The sequence below is a fragment of the Anomaloglossus baeobatrachus genome, chromosome 2 (assembly GCF_048569485.1).
Source record: "Anomaloglossus baeobatrachus isolate aAnoBae1 chromosome 2, aAnoBae1.hap1, whole genome shotgun sequence".
Lineage (NCBI taxonomy): Eukaryota > Metazoa > Chordata > Amphibia > Anura > Aromobatidae > Anomaloglossus > Anomaloglossus baeobatrachus.
Window position 1 is genome coordinate 677,063,580 of NC_134354.1, and position 20,372 is coordinate 677,083,951.

At 43.9% G+C, this 20,372-nt stretch overlaps 1 protein-coding gene across 1 annotated transcript in view; it reads left to right on the forward strand.

Moving 5' to 3' along the window:
- VDR (vitamin D receptor) overlaps positions 1-20,372 on the forward strand; it is a 235,163-nt gene that overhangs the window by 213,812 nt on the left and 979 nt on the right. The window contains exons 8-10 of the mRNA XM_075334510.1: positions 15,038-15,189; positions 17,356-17,472; positions 19,600-20,372. The exon at positions 19,600-20,372 is cut by the window's right edge and continues 979 nt beyond it. Coding sequence (XP_075190625.1) covers positions 15,038-15,189; positions 17,356-17,472; positions 19,600-19,853 — 523 coding nt within the window. The 3' untranslated portion in view covers positions 19,854-20,372. The remainder of the gene's footprint in view (positions 1-15,037; positions 15,190-17,355; positions 17,473-19,599) is intronic.

A 20,372-nucleotide genomic window follows, 5' to 3' on the forward strand; every position in this document is an offset into this window, starting at 1 on the left:
CATATGAATTAGAATTTATGCCAGATCAGAACCTCAATTTGCAGACACGGTGTTTCAGGATGATAGTCCCTCGTCGGTGCAAAGTATGAGGACTGATCTGGCTGAATAAGAAGTTCTACTGGGATCTCAGGGGAAAACGTTTTTCCTTGGGAGACTAACCAACCAATCTGGCTGTTAGTGGTGAGGAGTCTTATAGCTGCAATGCTCCTCTGGGAAATATTCAAATTGTCTCTTAAGGGAGAAAAGTTTTCCACTGAGACTACAATTTGATGTGCAATTTCTCCTGAGTATGCCAATGGCCCATATGTAGTGGAAAGCTACTGACTAGGTGCACAGAAGGACTTTGAAGGGAAGGAGCATCATTTTACTTTTGAAGACCAAAATTGGCTGAAATAGATCGTGGACACCATGTCACGTTTGTAGAGCCCCTGATGAGCCTAAACAGAAAAAGACCCCACAGTTGGCCCCATTTTGGAAACAACACCCCTCAAGGAATTTATCTAGAGCTATGGTGAGCACCTTGAACCCACAGTTGCATCATAGAATTTTATAGCATTGAGCCGTGAAAATAATCACATTTTTCCCATAAAAATTGTTGCTTTAGCCCCAAATTGTTCATATTCACAAGGGTAACTGTTAAAATAGACCATACATTTTGTTGTGCATGTTCTCCTGAGTACATTGATATACCATATATGGTGGAAAACTACTGTTTGGGTGCATGACTGATCTTGGAGGGAAGGAGCACTATTCGAGTACAGAATTGGCAGGAATGATTACTGCAGGCACCATATCACATTTGAACAGCAGCTATAGTGCCAAAACAGCAGAAACCACCCACATGTGACCCCATTTTGGAAACTACACCTCTCGAAGAATTTTTTAGTGGTGTTGTGAGCATTTTATACCCATAAATATTTCACTGAATTGTGTAACATTGGGCTGCGGTAATTAAAAATTATTTTTTTTTTCCACTAAAATGTTGTTTTAGCCCCATGTTTTTAAATTTTCAAAGGGACTATTAGGAGAAAGTGAACCATTTCCAAGCTGTGGTTGTAAACTATTTTTCAGGAACAGTGCAAAGTTCAGAAGGGAAGGAGTGACATATTGAAATTGTAGATTCACATTGAAGGCATCAAAACTTTGAATTAAAACATGTGGAATTAAATACTTAAAGTGTGAAACAACTGAAAATATGTCTTATATTCTAGGTTCTTCAAAGTAGCCACCTTTTGCTTTGATTACTGTTTTGCACACTCTTGGCATTCTCTTGATGAGCTTCAAGAGGTAGTCACCGGAAATGGTTTTCCAACAGTCTTGAAGGAGTTCCCAGAGATGCTTAGCACTTGTTGGCCCTTTTGCCTTCACTCTGCGGTCCAGCTCACCCCAAACTATCTCGATTGGGTTCAGGTCTGGTGACTGTGGAGACACACTCTCACTCTCCCTCTCCTTCTTAGTCAAATAGCCCTTAACAGCCTGGAGGTGTGTTTGGGGTCATTGTCCTGTTGAAAAATAAATGATGGTCCAACTAAATGCAAACCGGATGGAATAGCATGCCGCTGCAAGATGCTACGGTGGTAGCCATGCTGGTTCTGTATGCCTTCAATTCTGAATAAATCCCCAACATTGTCACCAGCAAAGCACCCCCACACCGTCACACCTCCTCCTCCATGCTTCACGGTGGGAACCAGGCATGTAGAGTCCATCCGTTCACCTTTTCTACAAAGACACGGTGGTTGGATCCAAAGATCTCATTAGACAATGAAGGCCTGCTGCACAAAGTCTCCTCTTAATAGTTGTTCTAGAGATGAGGTGTGTCCAAACGTTTGGTCTGTACTGTATATATATATATATATATATATATATATATATCAGTTAGGTCCAGAAATATTTGGACAGTGACACAATTTTCGCGAGTTGGGTTCTGCATGCCACCACATTGGATTTGAAATGAAACCTCTACAACAGAATTCAAGTGCCGATTGTAACGTTTAATTTGAAGGTTTGAACAAAAATATCTGATAGAAATTGTAGGAATTGTACACATTTCTTTACAAACACTCCACATTTTAGGAGGTCAAAAGTAATTGGACAAATAAACCAAACCCAAACAAAATATTTTTATTTTCAATATTTTGTTGCGAATCCTTTGGAGGCAATCACTGCCTTAAGTCTGGAACTCATGGACATCACCAAACGCTGGGTTTCCTCCTTCTTAATGCTTTGCCAGGCCTTTACAGCCGCAGCCTTCGGGTCTTGCTTGTTTGTGGGTCTTTCCGTCTTAAGTCTGGATTTGAGCAAGTGAAATGCATGCTCAATTGGGTTAAGATCTGGTGATTGACTTGGCCATTGCAGAATGTTCCACTTTTTTGCACTCATGAACTCCTGGGTAGCTTTGGCTGTATGCTTGGGGTCATTGTCCATTGTACTATGAAGCGCTGTCCGATCAACTTTGCGGCATTTGACTGAATCTGGGCTGAAAGTATATCCCTGTACACTTCAGAATTCATCCGGCTACTCTTATCTGCTGTTATGTCATCAATAAACACAAGTGACCCAGTGCCATTGAAAGCCATGCATGCCCATGCCATCACGTTGCCTCCACCATGTTTTACAGAGGATGTGATGTGCCTTGGATCATGTGCCGTTCCCTTTCTTCTCCAAACTTTTTTCTTCCCATCATTCTGGTACAGGTTGATCTTTGTCTCATCTGTCCATAGAATACTTTTCCAGAACTGAGCTGGCTTCATGAGGTGTTTTTCAGCAAATTTAACTCTGGCCTGTCTATTTTTGGAATTGATGAATGGTTTGCATCTAGATGTGAACCCTTTGTATTTACTTTCATGGAGTCTTCTCTTTACTGTTGACTTAGAGACAGATACACCTACTTCACTGAGAGTGTTCTGGACTTCAGTTGATGTTGTGAACGGGTTCTTCTTCACCAAAGAAAGTATGCGGCGATCATCCACCACTGTTGTCATCCGTGGACGCCCAGGCCTTTTTGAGTTCCCAAGCTCACCAGTCAATTCCTTTTTTCTCAGAATGTACCCGACTGTTGATTTTGCTACTCCAAGCATGTCTGCTATCTCTCTGATGGATTTTTTCTTTTTTTTCAGCCTCAGGATGTTCTGCTTCACCTCAATTGAGAGTTCCTTAGACCGCATGTTGTCTGGTCACAGCAACAGCTTCCAAATGCAAAACCACACACCTGTAATCAACCCCAGACCTTTTAACTACTTCATTGATTACAGGTTAACGAGGGAGACGCCTTCAGAGTTAATTGCAGCCCTTAGAGTCCCTTGTCCAATTACTTTTGGTCCCTTTAAAAAGAGGAGGCTATGCATTACAGAGCTATGATTCCTAAACCCTTTCTCCGATTTGGATGTGAAAACTCTCATATTGCAGCTGGGAGTGTGCACTTTCAGCCCATATTATATGTATAATTGTATTTCTGAACATGTTTTTGTAAACAGCTAAAATAACAAAACTTGTGTCACTGTCCAAATATTTCTGGCCCTGACTGTATATATATATATATATATATATATATATATATATATATATATATATATATATATATACATATATATATATATATATATATATACTAGAAGGTGGCCCGATTCTACGCATCGGGTATTCTAGAATTTACGTATTGTGTAGTTCATGTATGATTTTTGTTATATATAGAGATGTTGTTGTGTCTAGTTACCAAGTGTTTGTGTAGGCGCTGTACATGTTCTGGGTGTTGTCTGGGTGTGGCGGGGGGTGAGAGCGGTGTTGTATGTGTGTTGCGTGTGTTGCGTTGTTTGTGGAGCGCTGTGTGTCTGTAGCGTTGTGTGTGTGTGTTGCGCGGTTTGTGTGTGTGTGGTGTGTTTTGGGGGGAGGTATGTTTTGTGCAATGTGTGTGTTGTGCGGTATGTGCGTATATTTGTGTGTGCCGCGGTGTTTGTGTGTTGGGTGTTGTGTGTGTGCAGCGTTGTCTGTGTGTGTGGGTGTCTGTGTAGGGCAGTTGTTTGTGGTTCCCAGTGTGTGTGTGTGTGTGTGTGTGGTGTGTTGTGCAGTGCGCGCGCGCGTGTGTGTGTGTGTGTGCATCAGCCTCTCTTCTCTCAGCCTACCTCTCCCAGCCTCCCTCCTCCCAGCCTCCCTCAGCATCAGCCTCCCTCTCCCAGCCTCCCCAAGCATCAGCCTCCACCAGCATCAGCCTCTCTCCTTCCAGCCTCCCCCAGCATCAGCCTCCGCCAGCATCAGCCTCTCTCCTTCCAGCCTCCTCCAGCATCAGCCTCCCTCTCCCAGCCTTCCCCAGGATCAGCCTCTCTCCTCCCAGCCTCCGTCCTCCCAGCCTTCCCCAGCATCAGCTTTCCCCTCCCAGCCTCCCTCAGCATCAGCCTTCCCCAGCATCAGCCTCTCTCCTCCCAGCCTCAGCCTCTCTCCTTCCAGCCTCCCCCAGCATCAGCCTCTCTCCTTCCAGCTTCCCTCAGCATCAGCCTCCCCTTCCCAGCCTTCCCCAGGATCAGCCTCTCTCCTCCCAGCCTCCTTCCTCCCAGCCTCCCCCTCCCAGCCTCCCTCAGCATCAGCCTTCCGCTCCCAGTCTCCCCCAGCATCAGCCTCCCCATGCATCAGCCTCCACCAGCATCAGCCTCTCTCCTTCCAGCCTCCCCCAGCATCAGCCTCCCCTTCCCAGCCTCCACCAGCATCAGCCTCTCTCCTTCCAGCCTCCCCCAGCATCAGCCTCTCTCCTTCCAGCCTCCCTCAGCATCAGCCTCCCGTTCCCAGCCTTCCCCAGGATCAGCCTCTCTCCTCCCAGCCTCCTTCCTCCCAGCCTCCCTCAGCATTAGCCTTCCCCTCCCAGTCTCCCCCAGCATCGGCCTCCCCAAGCATCAGCCTCCACCAGCATTAGCCTCCACCAGCATTAGCCTCTCTCCTTCCAGCCTCCCCCAGCATCAGCCTCCCCAAGCATCAGCCTCCACCAGCATCAGCCTCCCTCGTCCCAGCCTCCCCCTCCCAGCCTCCCCCAGCATCAGCCTCTCTCCTCCCAGCCTTCCCCATGATCAGCCTCTCTGCTCCCAGCCTCCTCCAGCACGCCGTGCTCCTCTGCCGACACTCACACACCCGATCGCATCCACTCACACACACCCGATCGCATCCACTCACACACACCCGATCGCATCCACTCACACACACCCGATCGCATCCACTCACACACACCCGATCGCATCCACTCACACACACCCGATCGCATCCACTCACACACACCCGATCGCATCCACTCACACACACAGACACTGACGATATCGCACATACGCGCTTATACTCACAACATCCGGAGGTATCACATGCTTCTGGCCATGTGATCCTCCCGCAGGTCCTGGAAGCTAACAGCACAGTACCGCCGCCGAGAAGCAAGCGATATCCCAGGATGTTGTGAGTATGTGGATGCGATGTGATGTGTGTGTGAGAGTGAGTGTGATCTGATTTGTGTGTGTGTATGTGTGTGCTGTTATGTGTGTGCTGTTATGTGTGTGCTGTTATGTGTGTGCTGTTATGTGTCTGTATTTTCCGCAGCTGCAGGACCTTGATGTGTGGATGTGATGTGATGTGTGTGTGAGGTGTGTGTGAGAGTGAGTGTGAGCCGGTGTACACTGGTAACTATGATACACATCGGGTAACTAAGGGACCTTAGTTACCCGATGTGTATAATGGTTACCAGCTTTCACGGCCTCCGTCAAGATCCCAGCATCGCAAGGTTATGTCTGGCGCTGCCGGGATCCTGACGCAGCCGGTGTAGAAGCAAGCGATATCCCAGCATGTTGTGATGTGTGAGGTGTGTGTGAGAGTGAGTGTGAGAGTGAGTGTGATTTGATGTGTGTGTGTACTCACCTGGGAGTCGCGGCTCCGTGTCAGTTGGGCCAGAGCGAGCGTGCATTGCGTGAGGGGGGCGGGGCCTGCAGAGAGCCGGGGCGAGAGGCCAATCCGTGTGGGGGGGGCGGGGCCATGGCGAGCCCAGCGGCCAATCAGCTTTGTGTCACCGTAAGGACACAATTTCGGAGCAAGACAGACAGACAGATAGATAGACAGATAGACAGACAGAATAAGGCAATTATATATATAGATATATATATATATATATATATATATTATATATATATACACACACACACACACACACACACACACACACACACAGTACAGACCAAAAGTTTGGACACACCTCATCTCTAGAACACCTGTTAAGAGGAGACTTTCATAGTGAAATAGCTGCTAGGAAACCACTGCTAAGGACAGACAAAAAGTAGAAGAGACTTGTTTGGGCTAAAGAACACATGGAATGGACATTAAACCAGTGGAAATCTGTGCTTTGGTCTCTTGAGTCCAAATTTGAGATCTTTGATGGGGTGCTACGCCAGATGACCTAGTCTCCACAGTCACCAGACCTGAACCCAATCGAGATGGTTTGGGGTGAGCTGGACTGCAGATGAAGGCAAAAGGGCCAACAAGTGCTAAGCATCTCTGGGAACTCCTTCAAGACTATTGGAAAACCATTTCTGGTGACTACCTCTTAAAGCTCATCAAGAGAATGCCAAGAGTGTGCAAAGTAGTAATGAAAGCAAAAGGTGGCTACTTTAAAGAACCTAGAATATAAGACATATTTTCAGTTGTTTCACACTTTTTTAAGTATTTCATTCCACATGTGTTAATTCATAGTTTTGATGCCTTCAATGTGAATCTACAATTTTCAGAGTCCTGAAAATAAAGAAAACTCTTTGAATGAAAAGGTGTGTCTGTATAATAATATACATATATACATATACAATATATAAGCACTAAGACAACCTGAACCTCATGGTAACAAGGTCTATATAATATATATATATGTGGCTCAGTGGTTATCACTACAGTCCTGCAGCGCTGGGGTCCTGGGTTCAAATCCTACCAAGGACAACATCTGCAAGGAGTTTGTATGTTCTTCCCGTATTTGCATGGGTTTCTTCTGGGTACTCTGGTTTCCTCCCACACTCCAAAAAAAAAACCGCTCTGATAGGGAACTTAAGGCCCCGTCACACTAAGCAACATCGCTAGCAACATCGCTGGTAACGAACAACTTTTGTGACGTTGCTAGCGATGTTGCTGTGTGTGACATCCAGCAACAACCTGGCCCCTGCTGTGAGGTCGTTGGTTGTTGCTGAATGTCCTGGGCCATTTTTTAGTTGTTGCTGTCCTGCTGTGAAGCACAGATCGCTGTGTGTGACAGCGAGACAGCAACAACTAAATGTGCAGGCAGCAGGAGCCGGCTTCTGCTGAGGCTGGTAACTAATGTAAACATCGGGTAACCAAGAAGCCCTGTCCTTGGTTACCCGATATTTACCTTTGATACCAGCCTCCTCCGCTCTCACTGCCTGTGCTGCCGGCTCCTGCTCTGTGCACATGTAGCTGCAGCACACATCAGGCAATTAACCCGATGTGTGCTGTAACTAGGAGAGCAAGGAGCCAGCACTAAGCAGTGTGCGCTGCTCCCTGCTCTGTGCACATTTAGCTGCAGCACACATCAGGCAATTAACCTGATGTGTGCTGTAAGTAGGAGAGCAAGGAGCCAGCGCTCAGTGTGCGCTGCTCCCTGCTCTGTGCACATTTAGCTGCAGCACACATCGGGTTAATTAACCTGATGTGTGCTGTAACTAGGAGACTGGGGGCTGGTCACTGGTTGCTGGTGAGCTCACCAGCAACTCGTGTAGCCACGCTCCAGCGATCCCTGCCAGGTCAGGTTGCTGGTGGGATCGCTGGAGCGTCGCAGTGTGACAGCTCACCAGCAACCTCCTAGCAACTTACCAGCGATCCCTATCGTTGTTGGGATCGCTGGTAAGTTGCTTAGTGTGACTGGACCTTTAGATTGTGAGCCCCAATGGGGACAGTGTTGCCATTGTATGTAAAGCGCTGTGGAATTATTAGCGCTATATAAATGAATATTATTATTATTTTATCTGGTGATTACATAGAGACAAAACCAAAGTTTCGACTTGACTCAGCTTTTATCAAGCTTTATCTTAAAAGAAGACAAACAAATGATTATACACATTCAGTAATGTGTGAAAAAACACATATAAACTATAATCGAGAGCAAGGTGTATGAGAATTCTCTAAAAACTCTAATACATTTATGAGATACCAAGCAAAGTTTTTCAATTTGTTTAGTCATTGGATACCTGTGACATGAGAACTCTCACATTATATTTGGAATATTTTCACCATACGTCATGTACTTTTGCTGAGATGTCGCCGTTCTATTGCAGCTTCATCTGCATATTGACTCACTTGTTCTTATGTACATAGTTGATAATGCATGTGTTTTGTATTCATAGTGGACACACCTTGCTCTCGATTCTAGTTTTGATGTTACATGTGGTTTTTTTTTCACACATTATTGAATGTGTATAATCATTTTCTTCTTTTCTTTTGTTTACTTTCTGTATATAGATAAACCTTAATAAAGGCTGAGTCAAGCTGAAACTTTTGTTTTCCTTCTCTGTGTATTCACCAGATTTATATTTAAGTGGACTATATAATTTTTCAATCTTTTCGAGTGCTGAAGCTATTACATTCTACTGTTCGTTCTACTTTAAAAACACCATCGGGGCCAATAGTGAGCAGATGCCATCTTTACATAAATACCCCATATAAGGCTGTACAGTACTGTTTAGGCACACGTCAGGGCTCGAGAGGGAAAGAGCGCTATTTGACTTTTGAGCCACTGATGTGCCTACACATTAGCACCCCCCCCCTCCTCAAGTGACCTCTTGTGTTTCTGGGAGCTTTTCCGTAAAGTGAGCTCTCCTCACTATGTTAATGTCAAACATTTAAATTCTAAGTGTGGTTTAGGTACTTTGTGGTGCTTTGTAGGGAGGGAACAATTTAATTTAGGAGCACAGATTTCACTAGCTTTCTTTTGATGAGTCATGTCATTTTTAAAAGGAATTTGTCACCAGCTTTTAAACATCTAATCTAAGATCAGCATAATGTAGGGGCAGAGATCCCGATTCCGATGTATCATTGGGCTGCTTAGTGTAGTTTTTATACATTTGCTGTTTAATCAACAGTAGATTATCATTAGAGGACTACTTGTCGTGCTGCAGGTAGTCCAGCATATTAATGAGCTCTGTATAACTGCTAGATCTGCAGCAGAGAACAGATTGTGTATCAAAATGACAGCAAACTGCTCAGTAAGTGACACATCGCTGGAATCAGGGTATCTCTCGCTACGTTATGCTCCTCTCAGTTAAGGTAGCAAAAACCTGGTGACACATTCCTGTTAAAGAGTCTTTGTGTTACCAGTAACTTGGACACCTTGTATATTTCTGTTAAGCCCCCGAGGGGGACTTGTTTTTGTGGGTTGAATTGAAACTTTTACTGGTAGCATTTTGGGTTAGAGTACATATTGTATAAATCCAGAAAATGACATGAATTCTTAAGATTAGAGAGCTCATTGATCAGTTCGGGGAGTTCTCGGGCCTGGTGATAAATTGGTCAAAATCATATCTCCTATTCTTATCCCAAAATAGAGACGATTCGGTAGGCAAATACATATGTAGAAAACCGGTAGTCAACCAATTTAAGTACCTGGGGATCATCCTAACGAAGAGTCCAGCGGAGATGATTGCTAGTAATGTTGCTGCTCTCCTAACACATTTCGGAGAAAAATTTAACATGTGGAGTCAGCTTCCCCTCTCCGTGGCGGGAAGGATTAATCTTCTCAAAATGATAGTACAACCGAAGTGTCTTTATATTACCCAACATATTTTTGTACAAATCCCCCGGTCCTTTTTTTGCTCCATGGACTCCTTAATGATCACCTTTGTCTGGGGCTCTTCTAGATCCAAAATCCAATTGGCCAAACTACAAAGGCCTAAAGATCTAGGAGGTATGGCCCTTCCTGATCTATATTTATATTATTTAGCTGGACAGTTGAAATATTTGGGTCATTGGACGTTGCCTGGCGCGAGTAGCTCCCCAGAGGGATTCTTAGCGGGTCACACTGGTGTGGATCTCCTATGGCCTCTATTATCAGATTATAAGCGAGCCCCTGAGGGCCGAATTCTTCCAATTCATAAACTGGGGGCCAAGCTAAATCCACCTTTTGGGTTCCAAGACGTGCCCATCGAGACCCCTTTATGGGGTAATTTGGACCTCACACATTTCTGTGGATTGCCGGGCTTTGGGGAGTGGAGGAGTCGTGGAATAGTCTCCCTGGGCTCAATAGTCCGTGATAACGGGCTCCGCCCCTTTGCGCAACTGCAGGCTGAGTATGATTTGCCGGATTCTCATGGGTTCAAGTACCTCCAGGTCAGACATGCTTTCCGGGCTCAATTCCCTGGTCGTGGGGTTAGATTCTCTTCATTCCCAATAATCGGAATCATCAGATCGTAGGGTCCTGGAGGTCTGATCTCCAAATTATACTCATCCCATATTCGGGCCAAGGCCATGAACAATCCTCTCTCAGTTTTGGGGAAGTGGAAAGCCAAGATTCCTGATGATATAGCTTGGGATGACATAGTCAAATCCCAAACCTTGGTATCTCCTGCAATTACCAATAGACTCATTAAACTATACATTATTCATCAGAGTTATATCACTCCTGTAAGATTAAATAAAATGAATAGCACTGTTACGGACATATGTCCGAGGTGTGGGAGAAGCGGTGCAGATTTTTGGCATATGATATGGGAATGTCGTTTTGTCTACTCCTATTGGAGAGATGTTACAATGGCGCTCTCCTCGGTACTGGAGAAAGTGGTCCCTATGAGTCCGATCCTTTGTTTGTTTGGAGTGTTGAATACTAACTCCTGGTCCCAATCCGAGAACTTGCTATTGAAGAAGGTCCTGTTCATGGCCCGAAAGGGCATAATACTAAATTGGATGAACCCCCATTCCCCTTCTAGAGCTTCTTGGATCGCCCTCATGAATGCCATAACTCCTTTAGAGCAGTTTGTGTTCAAGAACAGGGGCTCTCTAAATAAATTTGAGAAAATTTGGGGCCGGTGGTTGAGGTCTCCCTTGACTGGAGGTTCGCCCAGTTCCCTGGCTTCAAATTTACACGATCTTTTGTCTTAAAATATCCTTCTTTTATGACACACACTTGGGCACTGGAGTCCTATAGGGTGTCTCGGTTTATCTGCTAGTGGTGTGACTCGGTCCTCAGCACTCTGTAATAATATCCTTTGTCCATATTGTAATCCTTTTTTCTTTTTTTTTTTGGATACAACCTGAGAATGTATACCTTTACAATGACAGATGTTCACCTTTTATATTCCATGAACAAATTGCTGTGTTGATTGCTGATATTATGTCATACTTAACCTTCAATAAAACGAGTTTAAAAAAAAAAATTCTTAAGATTAGAGGAAGGAGGTCCTAGAAATCGTACCCCAATGATCACTAAGTGATGACTGTGGTACAACATGACTATCAGATTGGAATAAGCCTTTAATAAGCTTTTTACAGTGCAAGATAATTATGAATTGGCAGTGTTAAAAAAGTTATCTTGCCATGTAAGTATGCTCCGATGACCTGATGAACAAGCAGAACTCCTGTTTATCAGGTGACATGATCCTTTAAGCAGCATAAAGATCACCATACTTGGCGGTGCAAATGGACTCTCGATGGCAGCTGTTGTACAGTCTAGTATACATCTCTCAGCACACATCATTTGCTTTGGTTGTCCTGTATAAACAGGCATTCATACTATCGCTGGTTGGTAAAAGTGTACCGATCAACAAGCTGCCCCTCAATATATAAATGAAGCCTTAAGGGAGCTTTACACGCAACGACATCGCTAACGAGATGTCGTTGGGGTCACGAAATTCGTGACGCACCTCCGGCATCGTACGAGCGACCGCTAATGATCAAAATTACTCACCTAATCGTTGATCGTTCACACGTCGTTCAAATCCCAAATATCGTTAATGGTGCTGGACGCAGGTTGTTCGTCGTTCTTGAGGCAGTACACATCGCTACGTGTGACATCCCAGGAATGACGAATAACATCGTACCTGCATCCTCTGGCAACGAGGTGGGCATGACTTTCATGCGGCCGCTCTCCGCCCCTCCGCTTCTATTGGACGCCTGCCGTGTGACGTCCCTTAAAAAGAGGTTGTTCGCCACCCACAGCGACGTCGCTAGGAAGGTAAGTATGTGTTACGCGTAGGACCAGCACAAGCACAGACGTTTTGGTCACAGACCTTGATCAGTGTGCATGCAGGGGGTCCTCAGAAGGTTTAGCAACTTGGCAACTGGCATAGTTAGGTATGACACGATGTCCACACTGATGAAGGTCTTTGACCGAAATGTCCATGCTTGTGCTGCTCCTACAAGTTCTTCTCAATTAAAGACCACTATTCACATTTTTCTTGAGTGCCTAGTTTCTACATCTACTGTACTTGAGAGGCCAGATAGTGTCCACAATGACTTCACTGGCTTCATTCAAGTGAATGGCTCCTTTAGATTCCTCTGTTTTTCTGGGATTTCGACAGAAACCCTGATGTAGTGTAATGAGAAACAGCCTTATATGTGCTTAAAAATGGTACAAATGAACATTGTAACTCATCCCACAAAAAAACAAATCATAATTCAGCGTATTACAATAGTAGTGAGATATAAAAGTAAGGAACTATATCTGTTTCATCACTGACAACTCACCGCGACAAGCAGGTTCTCACTAAATGTACAGTTCCTGATGCCAGTGGCAAGCAGCTGATGGCTTATGGCTAGCCAGGGGACATGTGTAACACATAGACAGCCCAGTCATTCTGAATCAAAGACGGTCCCACTTGTTGGATGCCATAGTAGGGCATAATGAAAATGGGGTTGTAGTCATGAGCCAACCCCTCTAAATATGTTGTTATTCCTTTCACAAAATCTACACTCAGACATTGGCAACTAGAAGAGAATTTTGCATGACGAAGTCTGCAGGCAGCGTATAAATCTTGTTATATTTGCTATGCCATGTATAGAAGACTAGTGTCCTATTATTTATTTATTAGCAAATGTAGCTACTGGGAAAAAAAATCCTTTACATTTATACTTGAGATGTCTTGAAATGTATAAATTTATCTGAAGTAGGATCCAGTTTAATTGACAACGGGAAATGTATTCTCAGCACGAAATATACGTTTCTCCAAATAAAATCATCAGACATATGCTGCCTGTTTCTTGTATTCATAGCAGCATAGTGAGCGTTAGTATAAATGGACTGACGCTATATAAAGCAATCATTTTTATGTCCGTTTTGATCGTGATAGGTTTATCATTGGTCTATTTTGTGCATGTAGATTCAGCAATTATTTCAAGATCACCAAAACTTGAAAGAGTTATTCTCATTTCAAAGATCCAATCCCAATATGTAGTAGGTGTAATAATAATAATACAGTGGATCCTTGGATTATGAGCATAATTCATTCCGGGAGTTTGCTCTTAAACCAAGTTACTCTTATATCAAAGCGAGTTTTCCCATAGGAAATAATTGAAACTCAGCCAATTCGTTCCACAACCCAAAAATATTTACTGTATTTATACAAACTTATTACAGTAATTCAAAATAATGTAATGTATTCATATAAAATTATTACACTACACTAATACAAAATACTGTACAGTACAGTAAAAAAAGATGTAAAACAAATTTAACTTCCCTTTAGCTTACAATAGAATTGTTGGTGTGCGGGAAGTACAATACAAGCAAAGTGCTGTACTGGTTAGCAGAAAGAGAGTACAATACTATATCCACAATTGCAAATTGATAGACATGCTATATAGTATATACTGTACTGTGCAATGGTATACTGTATACAGTACATATGGACAGAAAGTTACCTCCAGAGCGGATCAGAGCGCGGTGAAAAGATGGAACCGGAAGTGTGCACGGGGAGTATTTGCTCTCATTGCAAAGCATTGCTCTTAAACTGAGTTACAAATTTTTAAAAAGCTTTGCTTGTCTTGCAAAATGCTCTCAAACCAAGTTACTCTTAAGGCCGCTTTACACGCTGCGATATCGGTACCGATATCGCTAGCGTGCGTTCCCGCCCCCATCGGTTGTGCGACACGGGCAAATCGCTGCCCGTGTCACACAACATCGCCTAGACCTGTCACACATACTTACCTGCCTAGCGACGTCGCTGTGACTGGCGAACCGCCTCCTTTTTAAGGGGGCGGTTTGTTCAGCGTCACAGCGACGTCACAGCATCATCACTGAACCGCCGCCCAATAGAAGCGGAGGGCCGGAGATGAGCGGGACGTAACATCCCGCCCACCTCCTTCCTCCCGCATTGTGGCCGGGACGCAGGTAAGGAGAGCTTCCTCGTTTCTGCGGCGTCACACGGAGCGATGTGTGCTGCCGCAGGAACGAGGAACAACTTCGTTACTGCTGCAGTAACGATATTTGAGAATGGACCCCCATGTCACCGATGAGCGATTTTGCACATTTTTGCGACGATGCAAAATCGCTCATAGGTGTCACACACAACGACATCGCTAATGCGGCCGGATGTGCGTCACAAATTCCGTGACCCCAACGACTTTGCATTAGCGATGTCGTAGTGTGTAAAGCCCCCTTTAATCCAAGGTTCCACTGTATTAGAAAATACCTCCAATTAGAAATGTAGTACAGATCTTTTGATGTGCAGGGCATTGCAGGACCTTAGGTATACATGGATATGACCACTAGCAACTAACTGGCTGTGACTATATGCGTGGTCATAAGGATGGATACCTAAGTTTCTGCAATGCCCTGAACATGAGGTAACAACATAGTGAATCAGGAGAACTATTCTACATTTCTAATTGGAGGTATTTGCTATTATTTTGCTATTATTATTATTATTATTATTATTATTACATCTACTACATATTGGGATAGGATCTTGGAGATGGGAATAACACTTTAAGGTTCCTGAAGAGTCAGTGAGTTCTGCAATGCACATGTATGAGAATAAGAGGGCTCCACCATCATCATCATCATTAAAAAGCCTTTCATTTTTGTATTAATTACCAGCGATCTTACTGCCGAGGACCAAATTGCCTTGTTGAAGTCATCTGTCATTGAAGTTATAATGCTACGGTCCAACCAGTCTTTTACCTTAGAAGACATGTCCTGGACATGCGGCAGTGAAGACTTCAAGTACAAAGTAGATGACGTAACTCAAGGTACAGTAATGTCCTTGTACATATCACTCATGTCCTTTAATTTGCAGAATAAAACCCAATGTTTACACTCTTTCTATGTCCTGTAATTGTTTCGGTGTTCAATAGTAACCTCAGACAACAAATAAGCGTAATAGAGTGGTAAAATTATGCTACTGTACTTAATTGTCTGCCGTAAAGCTATAATCTGGCTCACAATGTACTGACTATCCAAGGTAACGTACGCCGATCACTCTGCTAATGTTCTAGTTCACACAATTATTTCTATTACAGACTTTAGCCTTGACCTAATGGAGCTTTATTATTACTGATTGCCTTGGTACACATGTACCAGTCGATCACAGCTTGACAAAGATGCTGTTTGACTTTACGACATCACAATGAGTTTGGTCAACAGTCAAAGTGTTACATCCATTTACGAGGCCATCTAAATTCACATTTCTCTCATACTGTAGAAAATCTCTTCTATCTATGACCAGTAATGAGGTGATCAACAAAAAGCGTATTATACTGTACAACGGATATCAGTGATCTGCCTATGTTATTAGTAACTGATGCTGCTTCTTTAATTTGTGTGTGATATTTAGGTCATTGAGCCTTAACCCATTCACACTATGGACATTTTCAGTTTTTGAACGTTCATTCTTTCCTCCCTTTCTCCCAAGAGGCATAACTTTTTTATTTTTCCGTCAATATAGCCATATGAGGGCTTGTTTTTTGCGGGATGAGTTGTACTTTTGAATGACATCATTCATTCTGCCATATAGTATACTATAGTATAGTATAGTATACTGGAAAATGGTGAAAATAATCCAAGTGCCGTGAAATTGCAAAAAGTGCAATTCCACAACTGTATTTTTTTTTATTTACCATGTACACTATATGGTGAAACTAACCTGATAGTATGATTGCCCGGGCCAGTATGAGCATGTTAGATAACAAACCTGCAGGTTTTTGAAATTTAAGTAGTAAAAAAAAATTAAGAAGTCTGCAAAAAAAAATGCGCATTTGGTGCCATTTCCAAGAACGTTATTTTTCAGGATCTGGGGCTGAATGAGAGCTTATCCCCCCCCCCCTTCTGAGCTGTTGTTTTTACTGATACCATTTTTGGGTGATTTTAATGTTTTGACCGTCTCCTATTGTATTTTATTGCAATGTTGCGGCTACCCCAAAAAATGTATTCTGGTGTTTTTTTATTTTTTTTTTCATTATTCTGTTTACCAATTGGATTAATATATTTTAGATTTCGATTGATTGGACATTTCTGAATGCGGCAAAACCAAATATGTGTATTTTTTTTAATTTATTTATAATTGTTTTCTTTCCATTGGGGCAAAAGGGGGTGATTTGAACTTTTGTGGGGGATGGCAGATTTTTAAAAACAAACTTTTTTTTATTTTTTTTCTGTTTTTACTAGTTTTCTTAGGGGATTGGAAGCTGCGATCATCCTATTGCTTGTGCTGTACAGAGCGCTGCATCACCGTTGGTCTGTAGAGCTGAAATGACGATCTCCTATGAATGGCGACTCACAGCCAGCGTTCACAGGAGGATCATGATGACAGGAACAGGGGTCATCAGCTGACCCCTGGCTGTCATGACAACCCATTGGGCGTGACAATGGGATCAGGGAATGACACACCCCCCTGCCAATGCGTGTTCAATTCTTCTGTAAGAGATTGACAGCGGGATTTAACTGGTTAACAGCTGTGGGTGGATCTCTGATCCACCCTCAGCTGTTAGAGGCACATATCGGCTGATCAGATCAGCCAACATGTACAGGGAAAGATGTACATGTCAAAGGGCAAGGACACATAATTATGTTGTAAAGGGATTAATACATTCATGGATATGTTGGGCTCCGAAATTGAATATCAGCTGCTTAATAATTCAGTACCATTATAACAGTGTCCTAAATATTGAATATTGTAATATAGAGCTTTTATGTATGGTACATTGCTGTGATTCCCTATATATCAGCCCAATCAGCAGCATCCAGTAGTTATACTCTACTTTATACTTTATAGTATGTTGTTATGCTCTGTTTCTATATATTATTATATTATGCCCTTACTATTCCTCACACCAAGTTCTGAGAATAAGGACTGATTTAGATAAATAATTAGTGATTTTGAGAGAAATATGTGGCTAATAATGTGTTGTCATCTGCAGCTGGTCACAATATGGAACTTCTAGAGCCATTGGTGAAATTCCAAGTTGGACTGAAGAAACTGAATCTTCATGAAGAAGAACATGTACTATTAATGGCAATCTGTATTCTCTCACCAGGTCAGTGCGTACAAGTGGGAATTATTCACATGTGAAAGGGGTTGTTTTATCAAGTCATCCCAAGTCCATGTGCTCGGTTATGGTATACCCTGATTTGGTCCCCCTCTATGAACCAGAATGGAGCTGACAATTAGAGTATTTTGTGCTCTGACGATCCTAACCTGTCAATATGTTATCTGTTCCACCATTAACTTAAATGTACATTTGACGCCCTGGACTAGTCAGGTCGTCCCAGGTAGTCCCATGCACACACACACACCCTCCCTAAAAAGGTGACAGCAGCCAAACTTCAAAACCCTTGTCACCACCCTCCATGTTTGATTTCCACACCAGGGGGGCAGAGCCAGGCTGGTGGCTCTGCCCACCGAGCAGTTCACAGGCCTGGAGGCGGGAAAAACAGAGAGTTGGAGAGTAGCTTTTGACAGTGGAGGAGAGAAGTCTAGTTCAAGGGCAGACCTGTGACCAGGCCTGCCAATAGTCTACTCAGGTGGCTGGGTTGGAACCCAGTCACCTCTGGCAAGGAGGCAGACGGTGGTGGCCGCCTGCAGGAGCTGGGATTACAGCCGGTGGAACCGTAGGGACCGGGGTCGGGCGGTGGCGAACCAGGGAACCGATTGGAAACCGGAGCACCAGGAGCGGTGCTCAGACCCAGTACGAAGCCCAGAACCCACTAGGCTAAGTTGAATCAACTGATTGAGGACTGGACTTTAGGACCTTTCCCACACAAGACCCGACTGAAGACAACAGCCTTTTAGGGTAAAGCCACCGCCAAGGCATAGAGACCCAAAGGGCCAGCGTCTGCGGGCAAACAGGGCTCTCCCGACACCCAGCAAGCCGGGGAGCGGACTACCGTTGCTTAGGCATAGGAGTCAGAACATTCACATTAAGGAGGTGCAGGAGAAAAGGCGGAAACCACCAACCTGTTCAGGGAGAAGCTGCAGCTGGCTGCGGGCCCCGTTCATCATCCCGTTTGGTTTACCAGAGACTCCAGTGTGTTGTGTCATAGTGAGTACACCAGTGCCTTCGGGCCGCGCACCGTACTGCACCGCACCGACACCCCAGCACGTATCCAATCTCCCGCCTCAGCACCTCCCTCGGGCCCCCGGGACCAACATTCCCCTACCCACGGAGGCGTCAACACCAAGCTGCGCAACACCGTCCCTGGGAGGCCTAGTCAATGGCAGCGGTGGTGTCCATCCATTCACCACAACCCGTGGGTGGGTTCACGAACTTAAAAATCCCCTACAAACCAACGCGGCCCCAGCCGTTGAACTCCCCACGGAAGTCCCCGCGTGTAGCGCCAACCCCCCATTATGGAGCGACGTGACCCCCGGGTCCATGAAGAGTTTCAGCCACCCACCGTTCGAGCACGGATCCGAGCGGCTCGGCAGCCGGCCGAGGCCGCGGGACGGTACATACGCATCGTAATATTACATTTCTGACTTCAAGACTTGTATATGGCCAAGCAAAACGTCTCACATGATATCTGCTTGATATATTTCTAGTTAACTAGCCCAATTTGCCAAGGGATGTTTTTGTTGTGACAATTTGACAGTAGGGATGTTTTTCTTGAGCTACCCACTTCTTTTTGCTTACATCTGGATGAGATAGTTCTCGATCCTATGTGTCCACTCAATCTAAACACTAATCCACTCAATCTAACTACTAAGCAGTGGCCCCGAATTATCAATAATGGCGGTATAGATAGATAGGCTGTGGTGGAATCAGATGCTCTTTATTCATGAAGATATGTTGAGGTCCCAGACTGGAGTAAGATTTCTGACATAATTCATGACAAGCTTCGGCGTCTCACCACCATCCCTCTACAGCTCCACCCATTTTGGCGATACAGGTAGAAACTGGAATGAAATGGTGTGAAATTCCAAATGGCGCAACGCTTTTGCGCAATAAAAAATTGAGCAAAAATGCTGCAACTTCTAGCGAAATTGCTTTGATTAATCCTGTGTCTGTATGGTGCACATAAAAAATTATTCAGGGACAAAGTAATCTGTGCTACACCTGAGTATGTTATTTTTATGGTATTTCGGTGAGGCTCGCTCAGTAGATATCATATTTGTCCATATTTTATCTTCACTGATATTTCTTACTGTTATGTGTGATTTATAGATCGTCCAGGGGTCCAAGACAAAGCGCTTGTTGAAGCAATTCAGGATCGCCTTTCCTCTACTCTGCAGACCTACATCCTCTGCAAACATCCACCTCCGGGGAGTCGTCTCTTGTACCCAAAGATGATCCAGAAATTGGCTGACCTGCGCAGCCTGAACGAGGAGCATTCCAAACAGTATCGCTTTCTCTCTTTCCAGCCAGAGCACAGTATGCAGCTCACCCCACTTGTATTGGAAGTGTTCGGCAATGAGTGAATTAGAAAAAAAAATACTTAGTTTGGTCTGAATTAGGTTATATGTTAGAAGGAAATGACTGGGAGTCTTTATACTAGCGTTAGTTATCTGCAGCTGTATATAGGCCATACTATTTAAGAAGCATCGGGAAAAGAAAAAAATGGATGGTTATCTCGCTTTGTAATTCTGCTGCAAATTGGGATACGTCCCCTTGCCAAGCTCTTGATGTAATGTTCCAATATGAGAAGCTTTGCCATGTTTTGTGCCTTTTAGACAGCAAATGTCAGAATGTGTCATCCTTGATAAAGTTCGCTTTTATAGGAATTTTTTTTATGTACTAAAGCCATTGTTTGCTAATTCTGAAACTTGACAATCTACTCAAACCTGAAAGACTGTAGAAGCCATAACGTCTTTTAATTGACATTTTATAGTGTAAATATATTAAGAAAAAAATTTAAGTATATATAGACTACATTATAAATATATACATGTGTGTGTGTATATATATGTATACACAGAGAAATATATAACTGTAGACGG